The following is an 18,509-nucleotide window of genomic DNA, read 5'->3' on the forward strand; positions in this document are numbered from 1 at the left end:
AACCGGCCCTGAAAGGCTCAGGCCCGGTTGCAACAACTACTTGTAACCAAACCGTCAGTTAAGAAAAAATTTTAATTTAGATGTTCGATGGATTAATTTTACCAGGGGAGTATATCAAATTTATCCCGGGAACAAAAAATGATAATTTATCCTGAAGTTAAACGCGTGTTGACTTAACTGGGGTGACCTGATAAATAAAAAATTATTCATTGGGTCAAATATCAAGAAATTATAACCCCTAGGATATAATTTATCCTGAGGATAAATTTTATCCTGAGGTTTATTTGGTTATCAGGGCTTTGTGTAACCGGCCCTAAAAATAATTTAGAAAGTTATATAACTTACCTCCAATCGAAGAAGTTGTGAGAAATTGAGAAAATTCACTGTTTCCGGTAAAATTTGCCACGTGTTTAGCAAAGATTTTTAAACGATTGCGAGACACGACACGTACTATAAGTGCATGAATTATTTTATAGGTTATATTCGATCGATATCGAGCCAGCTAATGATGGTGATATATCTCGGCTGATAATATTCTGTTTTATCATATGTTGATTTCATAATGGAATTACATGCAGGGATGAAAAACATTTTTCGTCTTTCTTATGAATAAAAAATTGCTGGAACGTAAAGGAAAATAAAAGTATAAATGAAAAATGAAGATACGATCAAAATGAATATTTTTCTTTTTTTTATTACAAACTATTACAAAATTACAATACAAAATATCATCACATGTCCATAACCAATGACAGCTTTCCAATTTTTTGGCAATTACATTATTTTAATTAAATGCCTATGTGATTTTTGATACTTGAAACCTCATTCATCTTGAAATGAAGAATTACCGTGTGGTTATTTCAAAATGTTTATCACTTGAAATATTAATTTGGCTTTAGCCCATAGTCTTTTTTTATTATTGGCTTCAGCCCATAGTCTGTTTACTGACAAACAAATAACAAATAAATAATATTAATAGTGCTGCAATATCCATTTTATTTGTAACGTAGATATTTGCAGCTCGACTCGTCTTATACATAATAACGACTTTATTCTTTGTAGAAAGCAGGCACTTCGAGTTTCATTCATTTTATACGTAAAAAAAATCATTCCTTTGATAATTAAAATATAATCATTGACATTTTCAACTTAGCTTTAGCCAACAGTCATTTCGTCAATGGGCAGTAAGTACAAACAACCGGCAATATTTCGATGAATTTTTTGTATTTTATTTTTCGTTTTTAATTTTTTTTTGTATTTTTCATTTTTTTTTAATGGGTTTAAGTCACACCCAAAGTTAAATTGAAGCTAACTTTCTCATAATAGGTCATGTGCGTATAAGTCTCATCGTCTTTAAATGACAAAACTACCATTTGGTATTATCAAAACGGTTATCACTTAAAATATCAAATATGGCTTTATTCTATTTTTTTTGCCACCGAACAACAAATAAAGACTATAAATAGTGTTTTGATATCATTTTTGCTATCAATGTAAATATTTTCAACTTGACTTTATAAATAATACTTTCTTCTTAGTAGAACACAGTCACGTCGAGTTTCACTTATTTTATATCGCAGAATCATTTTTTTGATAATAATGAAAACATGCTGTTTGAAATTCAGCTATTCAAACTAGTCAAACGGTCACCGGGCTCAACGAAAATCTCGAGAAACTTCGGGACCCTTCGGGGTCACAGTCAACTACGAAGAAAATCCCCGAGAAAGACGGTAGTATCGCTCTAGCCACCGAGAGAGTCACTCTAATCACAGTACTGTATCGCCGTAACCGCTCAATCGAGTACATCACCGGAGTACATCAACGCGATACATTTGAGTCTAGCGCTTTGTATAGCGTCTCTATTTAATTCAATTCAATTATCAATTAATTACGAGTTAACTACCAATTATTTTGAGTCAATCATCAAGTTCAATATCGAGAGAATCTCAAGTGCAGTGCATTTTTCAAACCATCATTTTTATTGACTTTGTCGAGCAACTCAATAGTGTAACCTTATTAATTTATCAAGACGCGTGGGTTATTCCACAATAAAGTACATCAACAGTGTGGTTTTATAATTCCGCGTGTTTTAATTTTCCACCTCCTTTCACAATCCCACTTTTCCCTGTAATGTCCAAAAATCTATGAAATAGCTTTCCTTCACAATCTCCCGATTATTCTCCCTATCCAATGCCACATCGTCAACCGAGAACCCGAAAAAGTGCAGCATCAACAAATAACATATTCCAACATAAGGCTAGTGGACTCGTGATTTCAACAGAGTAACACCCCGCAGGTGAAGAATCGCCAGTGCGAAATCCAGCGCGCCTAAAACCGCTGACCCAACAGGTCAATTCCCCCCAAGCATAAAAAGTGGGAAAATAACGCCATAATTTCCACCAATCAAAAGCAAAATCGTGTATCGACCAAGAACCGATTCACTCCCCAAAATCAAAATTACAACCAGTCTAGAAGCAACCGTCGGAGCGTTAATTTGACTTGGTGGAAATTACTGACGGAATCGATCTGTCTCTTTCGGTCCCCGCTACTCATAACTCGCCTGGAAAACGGTTATCGGGAGTGGTAGTTATTGAACATAGTTCATAGCTGAGTGAAAGAAAGTCGCGCAGGGATACTGCATCCTAAAATCGAGAGTAGTAGTGTTTCTTGCATTGTAAGAGGACTAATTAACTAGGCTTCCGTGATTGTGGACATTCTCACTTAAAAACACTTTTCCGAACTTTGTTAAATTGTACACGAGTGGGTGAAAGTGATCCAATAGGAAGTATCCATAATAGGATCAGAGAAAACTCTAATTCTGGTGGAGAAAAACCTTTGTGTCATTGAAGGATCCACAACTAGAAATATAAGGATTACTACTAAAACCATCATCAACTGTAAGTTCAATTATCAATAACCTTCAACCATTTTGAAAACCAAAGTAATCCACTATCAGACTTGGTAAAAAGACTTTCCAGGGATAAAATATTAACTTAATATCAATTTCAAAATTCAACAATTCAAACACGATTCAAATTGTAAATTTTTCATTTGTAATTATCAAAAAAGTCGAAATTATAGAAGACTACTTTTGAACATAAAAATTGTCTCGGAGTCATTTGACTATTTCCTTACTTCAAATATTCCTCATCCTTTCAGTATCCCAATTTCGATTCTCAAAATTAGTAACGTAAACCAAGGTAAGAGAGATAAATTACACCTAGCGTCGTTCAATATAAATCAAAATATAAAAGTATCTGGCTTAACAATTCCTTTCTAAATTTAGCTTTCCCATATTTTTATATCAAAAATTCTAGATTGTTATTTTCCCGTAATTTACAATTCTACCCAAAAAGTGTCCTTCGACGCTGACACGTCTCCGGACATAACAGCTAGAATTTCATGGCGCAGTCGGTAGGACGATCTAGGCTTCCTTTCACTCTTACCGCCTAATAATAATAAGGAATTTACTCGGTTCACATATAAATTCTTCAAGTTCGGTTTATACAACAAAGTTCGTTTTGAATGTCGGTATTTTCATAATATCGCATAATATCGGGAAAAACTTCTTCACTTTCCCTTTTCTTTTCCTTTTTTTTTGTTTTTGTAGTATTTAAACTTTTCCAAAATTCTACTCTCAAGAGTATTCCCAGACTTACTCTAGAATTATCCCATAATGGCAAACTCTTCTATAAATATTGGTTATACCGGCGATTCAAATATCGCCGGGCAAATCACTGGGAATCATGAAGATTACATCAAAGCGCGGGATATTGCTAGTAGTATACCAATTTTTTCCGGAACTTCTGAGCATGCAACCCTAGACGAATTTGAATATGCCCTTAGGTGTAATTTGTTATCAATCCCCACCGAAGATGGCAAGAAAGAGGAATATATCTTACAAGTCCTGAAACGCCTTTTGCCTCCTGCGAAATTTGCAGTCGCGAATAAGACCCTAAATTCAGTAGAAGACATCCTGAAAATCCTTGTCAAAAGATTCCGAGGTCAATATAATTTTTTGTATTATCTGAATAAAGTCCGTGGGTTAGTCAAATATACCGAAGAACCCCTGGAATGTTTTTTGGAAAGAATGGCAGCTTCGGTTCAATTTGGGTTGAGAATAGTTGAGGGTGAGCCGGAGGCCACGAGACAAGCTCTAGAAAGTTTGATGAATCAAGAGGCCTTGGCCAGATGCAAAGAATATGCATCCCCGGCAGTAAAAGACACAATTCGACGTCAGAAGATTAAGAAAATCGCTGACGTGCTGAAAGTACTTGACACTGATGAATTTCGAACAACTATGGCGCTCCCAGCCCCAGAAATACCAAATCACCACCAATTCCGGTATGTGACAGAATATCCCTCAGTCGGGATTCAGAACAACGTTTGGTCGAACACAGCGGGTAACCAGATGTCTAACGGCTACCAATACCAACAGCAACAGAGTCAGAGATACCCAGTCCATCAACAGTATCAAGGACCCTACAATACACCGTTACCCTCTACACCAACACCTACCAGAAGCTACGGAAACCCTGGATTCCAGACCGGTTACGGGCAAAGGACTCAAAAATCAAATAATGATCTGGTTGCGGCACTCCTCAACGAATATATCCCTCGAAGGCGACCTCCTGATACACCAATAAATGGGGTGTCAAGACAACACTTCCCACCACCTCCAATGTCAACCATAAATCCAGTTGTCATGGGAAGCGTCTCACCTGAAGCCTTGCTCCACCAAATGAATCTTACAGAACCATGGGGTCAAGACACAGTTGAAGATGTACCAGTGGATGCAGATCAAGTTCAGCAGCTCGCAGCGATCTTAGCGGGTACGCAACGCCAAAATGTGGAACATGTTCCTCATGTTCCTCAGAAAGAGAACAAGGATGACCTGAGCGAAATTAAGAACCTCCTTCAGAGCCTTGTGATCGAACTCAAGGACCAGAAACAACGAGCAGTGACTCTCCCTTCATCAAGGGACTCATCCCGAGAACGAGTCAAGGGGAATCACCAGCCTAAAACCACGGGGAACCCGGTTCAACAATCGTCAAAGGTACCTTCCTCAGAAGGAGTTTCAACCCAGGCTTTAAACGAGTACCTGGCTCGTCAAACGGGTGCGGTGACGAGCGACCAGGGTCAACAACAATACCACACCCTGAGGAGCACTCACCAGAGACGTCAATAAGAGAAGTAGTCCTTTGTAGTCCCAAAAGCGGCCCACAAATCCGTATAACAGGGCCCTATCTGAACAACGATGGAATTTCCGCCCTGGTTGACACGGGGGCCTCCATAAATCTCATCTCCATTCAATCCTTAAATTCCGATGTCATGGTAGATCGGACTGAGATTTGTAGAATTGTGGGGCTCTCAAACGATGTAATGGATTCCCTAGGGACAGTAAGACTACCTCTCCACCCAAAAGTATACGTTAAATTCCATGTTATAATTCACCAACCTGGTGGATATGGTGCAATCGTGGGAGACGACATGTTGAATAAATTGAAGGCTCACATCTCCTTCTATACTAAAACCATCACGTTCAACATCGCTCCATTACAACCGCTACATCTTTGCATACCGAATTGCAGGACGTGGACATCACAGACGCAGAGAGAATGCAGAATATCCCTTACCGGGGGTGGACCCCGAATAAATTTAAGAGTAAGGAATTTAATTGGGAAAAGTCACCAGTTCTTGATTGATACAGGAGCAGAGATCAACCTAATCGAAAGAAGAGCCATCAAGCCAGGTGCAAGGATTGAACCACCCATTGTGAAGTATCTGACGGGGGTCACCGAAGACGCCCTACCAACTTGCGGGTTGATTTACTTGAAGATCCTGGGAGCACCGACCCCTTTTCACATTGTTGATTGCAAATTGCCTGTAAAAGGATCAGGTCTCTTAGGACTGGAATTCCTTGTAAAAGAGGAAGTCGACATCAGATATCTCCAGAGAACTCTAACGACGGCGAAAAGACCAAATATTCCTGTCTTTTGGTATGAGTACCATCGGCCATATGGGCCCACAATAATACCGGCCAGAGCAAGAATGGTTATGGGAATTCCAATCGAAAACCCGGATTTATCAGTTGGATACCTTCCTAAGCTGGATACTCCAAAGGGAGTATATCTAGGCCATTGCGTAGTGACAGTGACAGAAGGGGTAGCCTGCGTGGTTGCCATAAACACCACGGAAGAACCAATCGAACTCATACTTCCTCCGCAACGTCTCGAACCCTTCGACGAAGAAATGGATTGCCCCGGCAATAATCTTGCAGTTTGCAACATGGCGCTATCCCCTGAGGAAACAGAGGATACCCATCAGAGAGCCTTGGACATCGCCAAAGCACTTCCCGAGCAAGACCTCAAACACTTTGAGAGAAAAAAAGTTATGGAGCTAATCACTGCATATGACGATGTGTTTCATCTTCCCGGAGATAAATTAGGGAAGGCGAAACATTTTAAATGCAAAATACGCACCGTGGATAACAAACCCGTCCACAAACGCCAGTACAAATTCCCGAACCAACATAAAGAAGAGATTAAAAAGCAATTCAGAACTCTTGAAGAACAGGGTATCATCAGACCTTCGATCTCGCCCTACAACTCTCCACTATGGATCGTCCCCAAGAAGGCAGATTCTAAAGGAAAGAAACGTTGGAGAATGGTGATCGATTTCCGTAATCTGAATCAGAAAACCATCGGAGACTCCTACCCACTTCCGGACATCTCCGAGATCTTGTCTCAACTCGGAGGCGCGAAATACTTCAGCGTCTTCGACCTCGCGAGTGGTTTCCATCAAATAGAAATGGACGAAGAGGACAGTGAAAAAACCGCTTTCACTGGTCCAGATGGACATTATGAATACGCACGGATGCCCTTTGGTCTCCAAAACTCACCACCAATTTTCCAGAGGATGATGGACCATGCTCTTGCAGGATTAAAAGGCACCGAGCTGTATGTATATCTTGATGACATCGTGGTTTACTCCAAAACGTTCGAAGCTCACAATGAAAGGCTCGAACATCTATTCGAGTGTCTCAGAGGAAATGGACTGACCCTTCAACCAGATAAGTGCAAATTCTTTATGAAAGAAGTTGCATATCTGGGTCATATCATCGACGAAGAGGGTATCCATCCAGATCCTTCGAAAATCAGAGCACTCGTTGACATGCCAAAACCAACCAACTTACATGGTCTGAGGAAATTCCTTGGTTTTAGCAATTATTACCGCAGGTTTGTTCAAGACTATGCTGAAATCTCAGAACCGCTTACCAATCTACTGAAGAAGGATATTCAGTACGACTGGACCAAACACCAGACCGAGGCTTTCCAACTGCTGAAAACCGCTATAACTGAAGACTCATTATTATATCATCCAGACATGGATGAACCGTTCATCGTACATGCATCCAGCACTGAGAAGGGTCTAGGTGGCATATTAAGTCAAAAAGATGAGGAAGGAGACGAACATCCAATCCTTTACGCATCTAGAACATTGCGAGGAGCAGAAACCCGTTATACCCCAGCGGAACGAGATTGTTTGGCTGTGGTGTATGCAGTAGACCAGTTTCGACCCTACATCTTTGGCGTACACTTCACTATCATCACGAACAGCCCTGCCCTAAATTGGTTGATGGACTCCAGTAATCCCACCACAAGGCAAATAAAATGGAAAACCTTCTTGAACGACTACGACTTCAATGTAGAAATCAAGAAGCAAAAGAAAGCTCAACTGGCCGATGCTTTCGCAGAAAATCCTCTGGATAGCGACCAATCTGAAGGGAAGTCGATCGCAATATGTTTACCGACCTTCAAGCCACCTAACTCCATTCTGAAAAGACCTCAATCAAACAGAAATCATAACCGTAGAGTTCAATTCCACTCAGAACCTGACGCAGCTCTTCAACCAGGTTCAGGCACATCAGTAGCAGACAGAATCAGAACACGACGAATGACTGAATTGGCCGCTGGTAAGAGGACTCCTATATCTTACCGAGACCGCAGAGAATATCGGTCGGCATTGAAGAAGAAGACTCAAGGAACCGATACTGGAACTCTCAGCGAGACGTCACAGACTGTCGGTACAGAACCTTCAGAAACGTCCACTTCCAACGATCCAGAAGATGCACCTGAAATTCCGGTGGAACCCATAGTGGATCCCCCTCCAAGATCAAACGATGAAAAAAGAAGTTCAGGAAGTCCAACAAATTCTCTACCCAGTGATGAGAATGGAAGTTCAGGAAGTACAGCGACCTTCCAAACAACAAAAGAAAGTTTTGATGAAACCAATGTATCCCTTGAAGGGACACCCCTAGAGGATGATGTCTTCGAGACCGAAGATACCTCGCTGTATCAGCCGCTAAATTCAAGAATAATAGAATCTGAGACCCTGACGGAAGAACAGGACGATGAGGATGAAGAGGTGACTGAGGCTGAAACCACAGCATCAAACGGTATACAGCTCTTTGAAAAACTCCTCGAGAAGGCTGAGGAAACTCAAAATGAAAGTTTCCCGGAGTGGGATTATTATCAACCACCCACCTTATACCAGCTGAAAAGAACAAGCCTGAGTACCGACTTCCTAGAGGAACTAGACGAGTCCACCCGTCTATTCGAACAGAAACTAGCTGAATTCGAAGGGCGATCCAAACCCCTCATCGACCTCACTGACGAACTCTCTGAAGATGGAAATGAGTCAACGGGGGTGGAAAAAGGTCCCATCAAGGTTTCCTCTTTCTCTGAAGAGCTACCCAAACCATTGTCTGTCACGCCATCGTCATCCGTCCAAAATAACATAGAAAAGGTCCAACCGAAACGAGATTCTACGTTAGAAGACACAAGATATGAAGACATGAGCAGCATCCCTCGTGATGATGCCTACGTAACAGCATCTAACATCCAAGAGTCCAGAGATGGACTAACATTTACTAGAGGTAATCTAGTGCACTTTCTTGCTGCTGATGCGGAACCAACCAAGCAAAACACAAAACTATTGAGGGACTTGAATTTTATCAATCTGGACCACATCAGAAAACTCAAACCACAAGTAGGTCAAATAATAGTGACCAAATGTGGGAAATTCTTCACGTTCACCCTTATTGTGAAACAGTGGCATTTTGAGAGAGTTAAAAATAAAAATCTCAAAACGTGTTTGAAAAACCTGAGAGAAGCCTTGATGAAATATCAAATCAATGAAATAAAGATGCTGAACCAGGGAGATGAAATCGATGAAGATCTGAGAATTCGTTTTTTTCTGGAAAAAGAATTCCAAGAGGAACCAATCACCATCACTTTGTGCCATGGAACCGTCAGAATGCCCCCAGAAGCACTGAGACCTGAAATAATCAAAGAGTGCCACGAAACCTTACCGGCAGGTCATAAAGGGATAGTCAAGACATTCAACAGAATTCGAGAGCGATTCTACTGGCCAGGGATGAAACAAGAGGTCGAAAGGTTCATAAAAAAATGCAGAACTTGTCAACTAGAGAGAATCCAACTAGCGAATGTTTTGAAAGAATCTCGATTGACACTGTGGGCCCTCTTCCAACAACATCAAAGGGGAATAGCCACATTCTCACAATCCAAGATAATTTCTCGAAGCACTGTGTCGCTGTTCCACTTCGGGATATCAAAGCTCATACCATCGCTCATGCACTAGCTACGAAATATGTTGCTCAGTTTGGATGCCCGAAAATAATTCTATCCGACAAAGGAACGAGCTTTCTAAGTAAACTCTTCGCCCAGTTAAGTAAACTCTTACGGTTTCATCACCTCACTACCTCCGGATACAGACCACAATCCAATGGAGCCTTGGAAAGGAGCCACCATGTGCTTGCCGAATATCTCAAGGCATACACAGATGAGTTCAATCAGTGGGACGACCTCCTTCCGTTCGCTATGTTATCATACAATACCACGATCCATAGTGCAACAAACTTCACTCCATTTGAATTACTCTATGGGAAACCAGCCAGAATCCCTTCCAACTTCAACGAAGAACGCAGCGAAATACAAACATATTCAGATTACATGATCGAGTTGATCACAAAACTCGACAAAATACATGAGATTGCGTTTCAACAACTCCAGAAAGCCAAATTAAATTCCGAGAGGATATATGATCAAACCTCGAGACCTCTGGAATTAAAAATTGGTCAATTCGTCTATGTTGAAAAAGAACCTAAGATAGGGAAACTAGACCAAGCATATACTGGACCCTACGAGATTGTAGACATCACTGCAAAAGGAAATGTCTACCTGGAGAATGAAGACGGTCACCGGTTCATGAACCACCCAAATAAACTAAAACCCTGCGAAGAAAACTAAAAAAAAAAAAATTATTTCCTCTCCGATGTCCTATTACAGAGGAATGGCAGAATCCAGTCAACCAAATCCAAATAGCAATTGGACCCACGTCTACGTAGGTGGATCATGCTCCCACAATGGCACCACCAACGCCATAGGAGGAATAGGAGTGTGGTTCGGAGAGAAACACCCTTTGAACACCCACAAGACCCTTGTAGCGGAACGCACCACCAACATCACCGCAGAAACTGCTGCTGCAATAGAAGCCTGCATATTGTGCCTCCGACATGACATAAGACGAGTCAAAATCATTACCGATTCGAAATACCTAATCAGCTGCATGACTGAACACCTACCTAAGTGGAAAGGAAATGGATGGCTGAATGCCAAAGCCAAACCTGTCATGAATCAAAAACTATTAAAAGAGCTCGACACACTCATGCATCAATTAGAGGTCAAATTTGAATACACTCCTGGGCACCAAGGGGTCCACGAAAATGAAAAAGCCGATGAATTGGCTAAAATTGGGTCAAAAATCTATTCTGTAAGCTAAACAAGAACCAAAGCCATCTAATATAAACATTCCCCCGTAACAGTAGAGTTGGTAACATTAATACAATTATCGATATGTTTTTCTACCTAGCCAAGAATCACAGCATGAAAAACTGCTGGAAGCTGCTTCTCATCTGGGCGTCAATATAGGCAACCGTAAGAACGGTATCACCAGATCAAATCCATCAACTAGAGGCTCTCCCACACAACCCCGGGCTATATTATGAAAAAATCGACCAAATAAGAGGAATAAATCGGAATTGGAGGCTGATGATGACGGTTGATGTACAGAACCTAGCAGGGCAACCACTTCCCGGACAACAAATGCTAGAAAAACATTTCCAAGAATGCGTGAAGATCCGACCACATAAAGTCTGCCATCAGGCATTGGGTTTCGATAGAATGGATGGGTTCGTGAAGGAACTGAAACATATCCAAGAACATGGCCAACAGATTCTGCTGTCTACCTCGAAAGAACCTCGATCCCAACCAAGACGATCCCGATCACCCCTACTGGGGTTCATAGGAACCCTTGCCAGAGACGTATTCGGCACCATGGATTACAACGACCATGAACACCTCACCAAAGAAATCGATAAATTATACCAAGACCAACGCCAAATCACGCACCTGATAGGGAATTCCACACACCTAATCCAAGCAGAAATCAACACTATGAAAGAAATCAATATTAAAAATGTACAGAAAATGAGACAAGCAACTAGAGGACATAGAGATGCCAACCATCACAATACCTACAATATCTACCAGACGACCAAGACCAGCACTGCCAGCTCTTACACCAGTAATTCAAGAAATAACACCAGGGTCCACCGTAGAAATACCCCTGAGCTCGGGAGTGACCATCAACTACGTCTAATTAGTTTAACAGATAAGTAAAAAAAAAAAAAAAAAATTTCAACCCAAAATTTCATCTATATATATATTACGGGCACGTGCATTTCCCTCCAGTATATGTATACTGCCCCGGAACTTATAGATCTATATACATAAATAGATACACACATATATATATATAATTTCCTTACTGTCATTCATTATTATCCTTCGTCTATCAAATTGTCGAACAAAAAGAAAAACGGATATAGGTTTAAAATATAAAGAAGCACCCCGCGCAAGTAGGATAATCATGGTTAATTAATGTTAGAGGATGTCCACACCGCGATGCGAAATAATGCACTTACTTTTTAAATTTGCTATGAACGGTTTATTTCTGCCACTCTCCATAATTCAAATCCATCAATCATTCATGAAAAACCTCAAAAATTAATGTAGACTTCGCCGACTATGTGCCAATACTTCGCCGACAAAGGGCCAAAGTCCCCAAAATTGGCCCCCTACGATCCGTTAATCATCCCAGTTATTATGGCCCGCTATTTCAAAAATAGTGCGCCATTCCATCCCCTATCTTCACCCTCACCAATGGCAGAATACGTGAAGCTAACTTGACGGGCTAAAAACATAAATCAAAATTTTTTTTTTTTAATGTTTTCCAACCGAATCAATAAATCCCGATACCCCTAAATCACAATAGAAGAACCCATCACCTTAAAATAAATTCACCCCCACAATCAGCCTGATGTTGGGCACACCAAGGGAAGAAAGGCCCAGGCTCTGGTGGACGATTCACAGTTCGGACCTGCTCTCTCCCACACCTACTACAAACGAACAGTTTATCCATCGACAAGGGCCGTAATATCTCCCAATCCATATCCCCTTCATCCAAAATGTCACATCCTAACACCGCATTGATACGGGCAACTTCCCTCGGGAACACCCCCTTGTGATTCGCATTCTTATTTTTATTAGCTCCAATACAGTCCAAGTAACCGTGAATCATCTCATGCAAAATTGTTCTCACTAACACCGATCGGCTTAAACCAGGCACAAACATGAACCTCGAGAAGGTCACAACCTTTGCGGTATAATCGGTATACCCAAACGTATCCTTCCTCCTAGAGGTTTTTCTGAAAGTATACCCTCCGACCTTCCCAAAGAAGAACTTGTCGTTAAAAATGTCTATCAACTTGAAAAGATCAGGGTCCTCCTCTAAAACCAATCCCACAAAAGGTAAGAGCCCGCGTGGAACCTCAACACCATTCGGACCCTTTCCATCACACCTGGACAACAAAATCCTCAACTCCTTCGGAGCTCCACGAATCCGACGACCCTAAATAATAATAATAATCCACATGAACCAAAATATAACTAAATCAATAAATCTATATCAAATGAAACATCAGAAAATACACCCACCTTGGTACGCACCCTCGAGCTCATGTCACCCAAAAACTGACTAACTCCCTCAAAAACACACCCTCTAAGCTATTTTACTCTTGAAAATCCTTCGGAAAAGACGCCCAACACCTCCTGAGAACAGTGACACACTGACTGACATCCGGAGATAAGACGTAACCGAAAACCCAGTGACCGATATCACAGAAACCTGATCACCTCCTCCAGACAACAAAGCCAGCATAAAAATGCTAAGTAGACGATTACGTCCAGCGAGAATAATAAAAATTCAATCAAACCATAATATTCACACATCTCAAAATCAGTTCCACATAAATAGAACAATGATTCTGAGCGGGGGCTGTAATGTCCAAAAATCTATGAAATAGCTTTCCTTCACAATTTCCCGATTATTCTCCCTATCCAATGCCACATCGTCAACCGAGAACCCGAAAAAGTGCAGCATCAACAAATAACATATTCCAACATAAGGCTAGTGGACTCGCGATTTCAACAGAGTAACACCCCGCAGGTGAAGAATCGCCAGGGCGAAATCCAGCGCGCCTAAAACCGCTGACCCAACAGGTCAATTCCCCCCAAGCATAAAAAGTGGGAAAATCACGCCATAATTTCCACCAATCAAAAGCAAAATCGTGTATCGACCAAGAACCGATTCACTCCCCAAAATCAAAATTACAACCAGTCTAGAAGCATTCGTCGGAGCGTTAATTTGACTTGGTGGAAATTACTGACGGAATCGATCTGTCTCTTTCGGTCCCCGCTACTCATAACTCGCCTGGAAAACGGTTATCGGGAGTGGTAGTTATTGAACATAGTTCATAGCTGAGTGAAAGAAAGTCGCGCAGGGATACTGCATCCTAAAATCGAGAGTAGTAGTGTTTCTTGCATTGTAAGAGGACTAATTAACTAGGCTTCCGTGATTGTGGACATTCTCACTTAAAAACACTTTTTCGAACTTTGTTAAATTGTACATGAGTGGGTGAAAGTGATCCAATAGGAAGTATCCATAATAGGATCAGAGAAAACTCTAATTCTGGTGGAGAAAAACCTTTGTGTCATTGAAGGATCCACAACTAGAAATATAAGGATTACTACTAAAACCATCATCAACTGTAAGTTCAATTATCAATAACCTTCAACCATTTTGAAAACCAAAGTAATCCACTATCAGACTTGGTAAAAAGACTTTCCAGGGATAAAATATTAACTTAATATCAATTTCAAAATTCAACAATTCAAACACGATTCAAATTGTAAATTTTTCATTTGTAATTATCAACAAAGTCGAAATTATAGAAGATTACTTTTGAACATAAAAATTGTCTCGGAGTCATTTGACTTTCAGTATCCCAATTTCGATTCTCAAAATTAGTAACGTAAACCAAGGTAAGAGAGATAAATTACACCTAGCGGCGTTCAATATAAATCAAAATATAAAAGTATCTGGCTTAACAATTCCTTTCTAAATTTAGCTTTCCCATATTTTTATATCAAAAATTCTAGATTGTTATTTTCCCGTAATTTACAATTCTACCCAAAAAGTGTCCTTCGACGCTGACATGTCTCCGGACATAACATCCCCAACCGGCATCTCAATTTAGCCTCAATCTCAAACACATGCTCATTGGAGCTTCCAACACGGCTTGAGCAAACAGTTATTTTGCCAACGGGCAATGAATACAAACGAAAGAAAATATTTCCAATATTATTTCTAGTTGCAAAAAATATTAGTGTGCCTACGATAAAATTGGTGGAACATTATTTTTATCACTTCAAGGATGTAAGAAAAAGTAAGGTATCAAAAACAATGAAACTAAAAGTAATACTCAGATAATTAATCAAAGTGACGTGACATGTACGAAAATGTTTTGGAAAACCTGGTGAATTGTATTAAATCTTCATTGAAAAAAATGCTATTTGTTTTTGGCCGATTCTAATCAAGATATAAAAAAAAATCAATAAAATTTTGTCTTTCTATGAAATTTTTTCTATTTAAACAAAACATTTTCTGTAAAAATTTATTCACGTAAATATTTCAAGTTTTTTCTCGTTCTATTTCTATTTTTTTTATTTGAAAAGATTTTTTAAAAAATTTAGAAAATGTTATTTAAGAATTCCTGTAGGAGATGACTTGAAACGAAATCTGATATAAAAGACAATTTTTTTCTTATTTATTTATAAGAAATGGACGAATCCAAATTTTAATAGCAACAATTAAGCAATAATCAAATTGGTTCTTGTTGATTGTCTCAACAAATTCCCTGCATTATTTCCTTTACGTGCATGCAGAAGGATTAATTTGCGTTTGCTACCAATTTTATGTAAAATGTTTAAAGTGATTAAACAGCACACTTCGTATTTTCTTAAAAAATAATAACTTTTCATATGTTTGTGATTAATAGCTACATGAGATTCACGTAGTAACTTTCAATAAAGAATTTTAATCATGAAAAACTACGAAAATATTATTAAAGACAAAATGAATCTGATTTTGTCATTTACTTATAATTTAAAAAATCATTTTCATCCCATGGAGCTTATTAATCTCCTGTGACTAATACTTTCTGGCATGAACTACAACTGTAGTTCCTTCTTCAGTTTTCAGCTGAAGGTTTTAGCTTAATCACAGTAAAAATAAAAAAATTGGCAATATCGAGTACGAAAAAATAAAAAATGAACAGAAAAAAGGAATGCATACAGCAGTATAAGGAGTGTTTGAGAAAAGTTGGATCAGTCATGGAAACAGGAGTGATTTGATTCAATCTGATTCCTCCAAGGAGTTTTCAGAATCAGAGTCGTCGACGACAATTATATCACCTTTTGTCAGAGACGACGCAGGGCTCTGTGACTGAACTGTATTGGCATCTTCCTCAAGTTCTCCAAGCTGTCGCCCTCTCTTTCTGGAAGCATGAGCTGCACCAGAGCCTCTCAATGACTGCTTACTCCCACTATCCTGCGCTGTGTCATCGGCATAAGCAAAGTTGCCTGATGGAGAGAGAGGAGGGAATTCTTCCATTGAATCTTCACTCTCAGCAACAAATAACTGGGCTGGATCAGTGTTCCTCTGTAGTTGATTACTTTGACGTCTTCTCTTCCTGCGACCACGACCTGCAGCATCGTCTCTCGCTAATTGGTTACCACCATTATCCTTCACTGAATCGCTAACGTCCAAAAAGTGTGCCGATGGATGAAGTGCAGGAAATTCGGCCATCGACTGAACACTTGGAGGATTTACAGAACTTGTAATAGATGGTGCTGAGCAATTCTGAGGACCACCACCCTCTACATGGCCACCAGCAATTGCCACTGGAGCAGGTAGATTAATCACTGATGGATCTACAATGATTTGAGCTTGAACGGCTGGTCTTGGTGTTGATGTCACTGAGCCAGGCAAAGGAATAATCGCTGCTGGCTCTGGAATGATTTGACTCTGAACTGCTGGTTTTAGCATTGGTGCCACTGGACCAGGAAGAGGATTCACGTGAGAAATCACTGGAGGTGCTGTTGTCACTCGCGCCGTTTCTGCTGCTGCTTGACCATTAGGATGCTGCACTGCTGCTAAAACTCCAGGGGGGATTCTGTATCCCTCAGCCAATTCTTCTTCACCGAGAATCTGATCGTCGACTATTTGAATGTTGGACATATCTGGAACTTGCAGTAACAGGGTTTGGTATGCGTTACGCCGCAGTGTACCCTGCACGACTATATGTGAACCGACCCCTGGGACATTGTGCAGATTGAACACGCTGATATTTATTACCAGACGGTAATGCCCATCAGTAATTGCGCCAGATCCATAGGCAGCATTACCAAAAATTTGTTGCTCTAGGGCAGTCTCTATGAATCCTACGATGCGGATGACACCTTCTCCACTGTACTGGCCAACATTGGCCAGAAGAATCTCAGGAATGTTAGGGATGAGAGCGTTATCTGGATGTACATAGGGCCCGTGAAGTGTCACTGTTGAGTTGCGTTGTACAGATATTTCGATCTTTATCAAATTCAAAGGAGAAGGATAGCGAGGGTCCGAAGGAACAATGCGAGCACGAGTGATAGTAACCATCTGGCCACACAATTGGTTTTCATAGGTCCTTGCCATATCCTCCCAGAATAAGACCCTCAACTGCCTCCCGGTGGTATTGTTGATGATGCATCTGAAGAGGTACACTCTTGGAGGTGCAGCATTTGCACGAGTAGGACGTGGATCTAGGGCTGAAATCCACCCTGTTATCACACTGAAAAAATCAAATTTTAATCAATTATTTATTCATTTCAAAAATTTAAAAAATGTCCGAGAATTTAATTTTTCCATGAATATTGCCAATCGAATTATTCATTAAAATTATTCAAAAAATTTTGTAGATTTTTTCTCTCAATTAAAATATATGTGTAAAAAAGCACATGACAATTACGAGCGAAAAATATACAAATTCTGAGCATCGTAATAATTCATTCATTCATTGAAAAAATAATATGAATTGAGCCTATAAAAATTAAGTTAAGACCTGCATCGATCATCTTTTGGAACGTTATCTACGTTCTCTTTTATTACCTTGTCGATGAAAATTATCTGAATATTTTAATATGATTTTGCGTTGTAAAAAATACAATAACAATTATAGAATGATAATAAAAAAAAGAAAAAAAGTATTGAACATCTGTACAGACGTTTTTTAATTTTTAATGAGAAGAAAGTCTGATTGAGAGTAAATTAGAAATACATAATTTACCTGTACCAATGGCGATCTGTCATCCATTAGTATGAGAGAAAATAATGTACTTGTAAATCCGTTTTTATAGTCAACATGGCCCAAAAATTACGAAAAAAATCTGTAGCCAGATTCCTACTATTTTTAGCAATTTATTGGACTCACTTTCACTACAAAATACCGATAAGATGCCGCGTAAAATACAATACAAATATTTGAATGATCAACTGTCACTTGTCATGGAAGTCATCACTAAAGAGAAACCATCGCTTTTTTGTTTTTAACATGGGCGTCAAAATCAAGATTTATCAATAATAATTCCCGGCGGTATGAATTCTCTCATTAAAAATTAAAAAACGCGCTATACACATGTTCAATAATTCTTTCTTTTTTTTTCATAATCATTTCATAATTTTTACTTGATTTTTTACAACGAAAAATTATATTGAAATATTCAGATAATTTTCGTCGAAAAGATAATAAAAAAAAACGTAGATAACGTTCCAAGAGATGATCGATGCGGGCCTTAAACATGAATAATTTATCTACGAAAGGAAACAAATATGAAAAGCTGTCACGTGGTAATCTAACCTAAATATGATAATTTACGGTTATCACACTGAAAAAATCAATTGCTAAATCAATTATTCATTTTCAAAAA

At 39.6% G+C, this 18,509-nt stretch overlaps 1 protein-coding gene and 1 long non-coding RNA gene across 2 annotated transcripts in view; one reads left to right on the plus strand and one right to left on the minus strand.

Moving 5' to 3' along the window:
- LOC107046256 overlaps nt 1-455 on the minus strand; it is a 22,854-nt gene extending 22,399 nt beyond the window's left edge. The window contains exon 1 of the long non-coding RNA XR_001461525.1: nt 346-455. This is a non-coding gene — a long non-coding RNA (uncharacterized LOC107046256). The remainder of the gene's footprint in view (nt 1-345) is intronic.
- A 9,919-nt stretch (nt 456-10,374) lies between these two features.
- LOC107046255 (ribonuclease H1-like) lies at nt 10,375-10,863 on the plus strand. The gene has a single exon (XM_015268837.1). The coding sequence runs from the start codon at nt 10,375-10,377 to the stop codon at nt 10,861-10,863; it is 489 nt and encodes a 162-aa protein (XP_015124323.1).
- Nucleotides 10,864-18,509: the final 7,646 nt, after the last annotated feature.

Source organism: Diachasma alloeum, unplaced genomic scaffold, assembly GCF_001412515.2.
Source record: "Diachasma alloeum isolate Michigan unplaced genomic scaffold, Dall2.0 Dall_scaffold_01244, whole genome shotgun sequence".
Taxonomy (NCBI): domain Eukaryota; kingdom Metazoa; phylum Arthropoda; class Insecta; order Hymenoptera; family Braconidae; genus Diachasma; species Diachasma alloeum.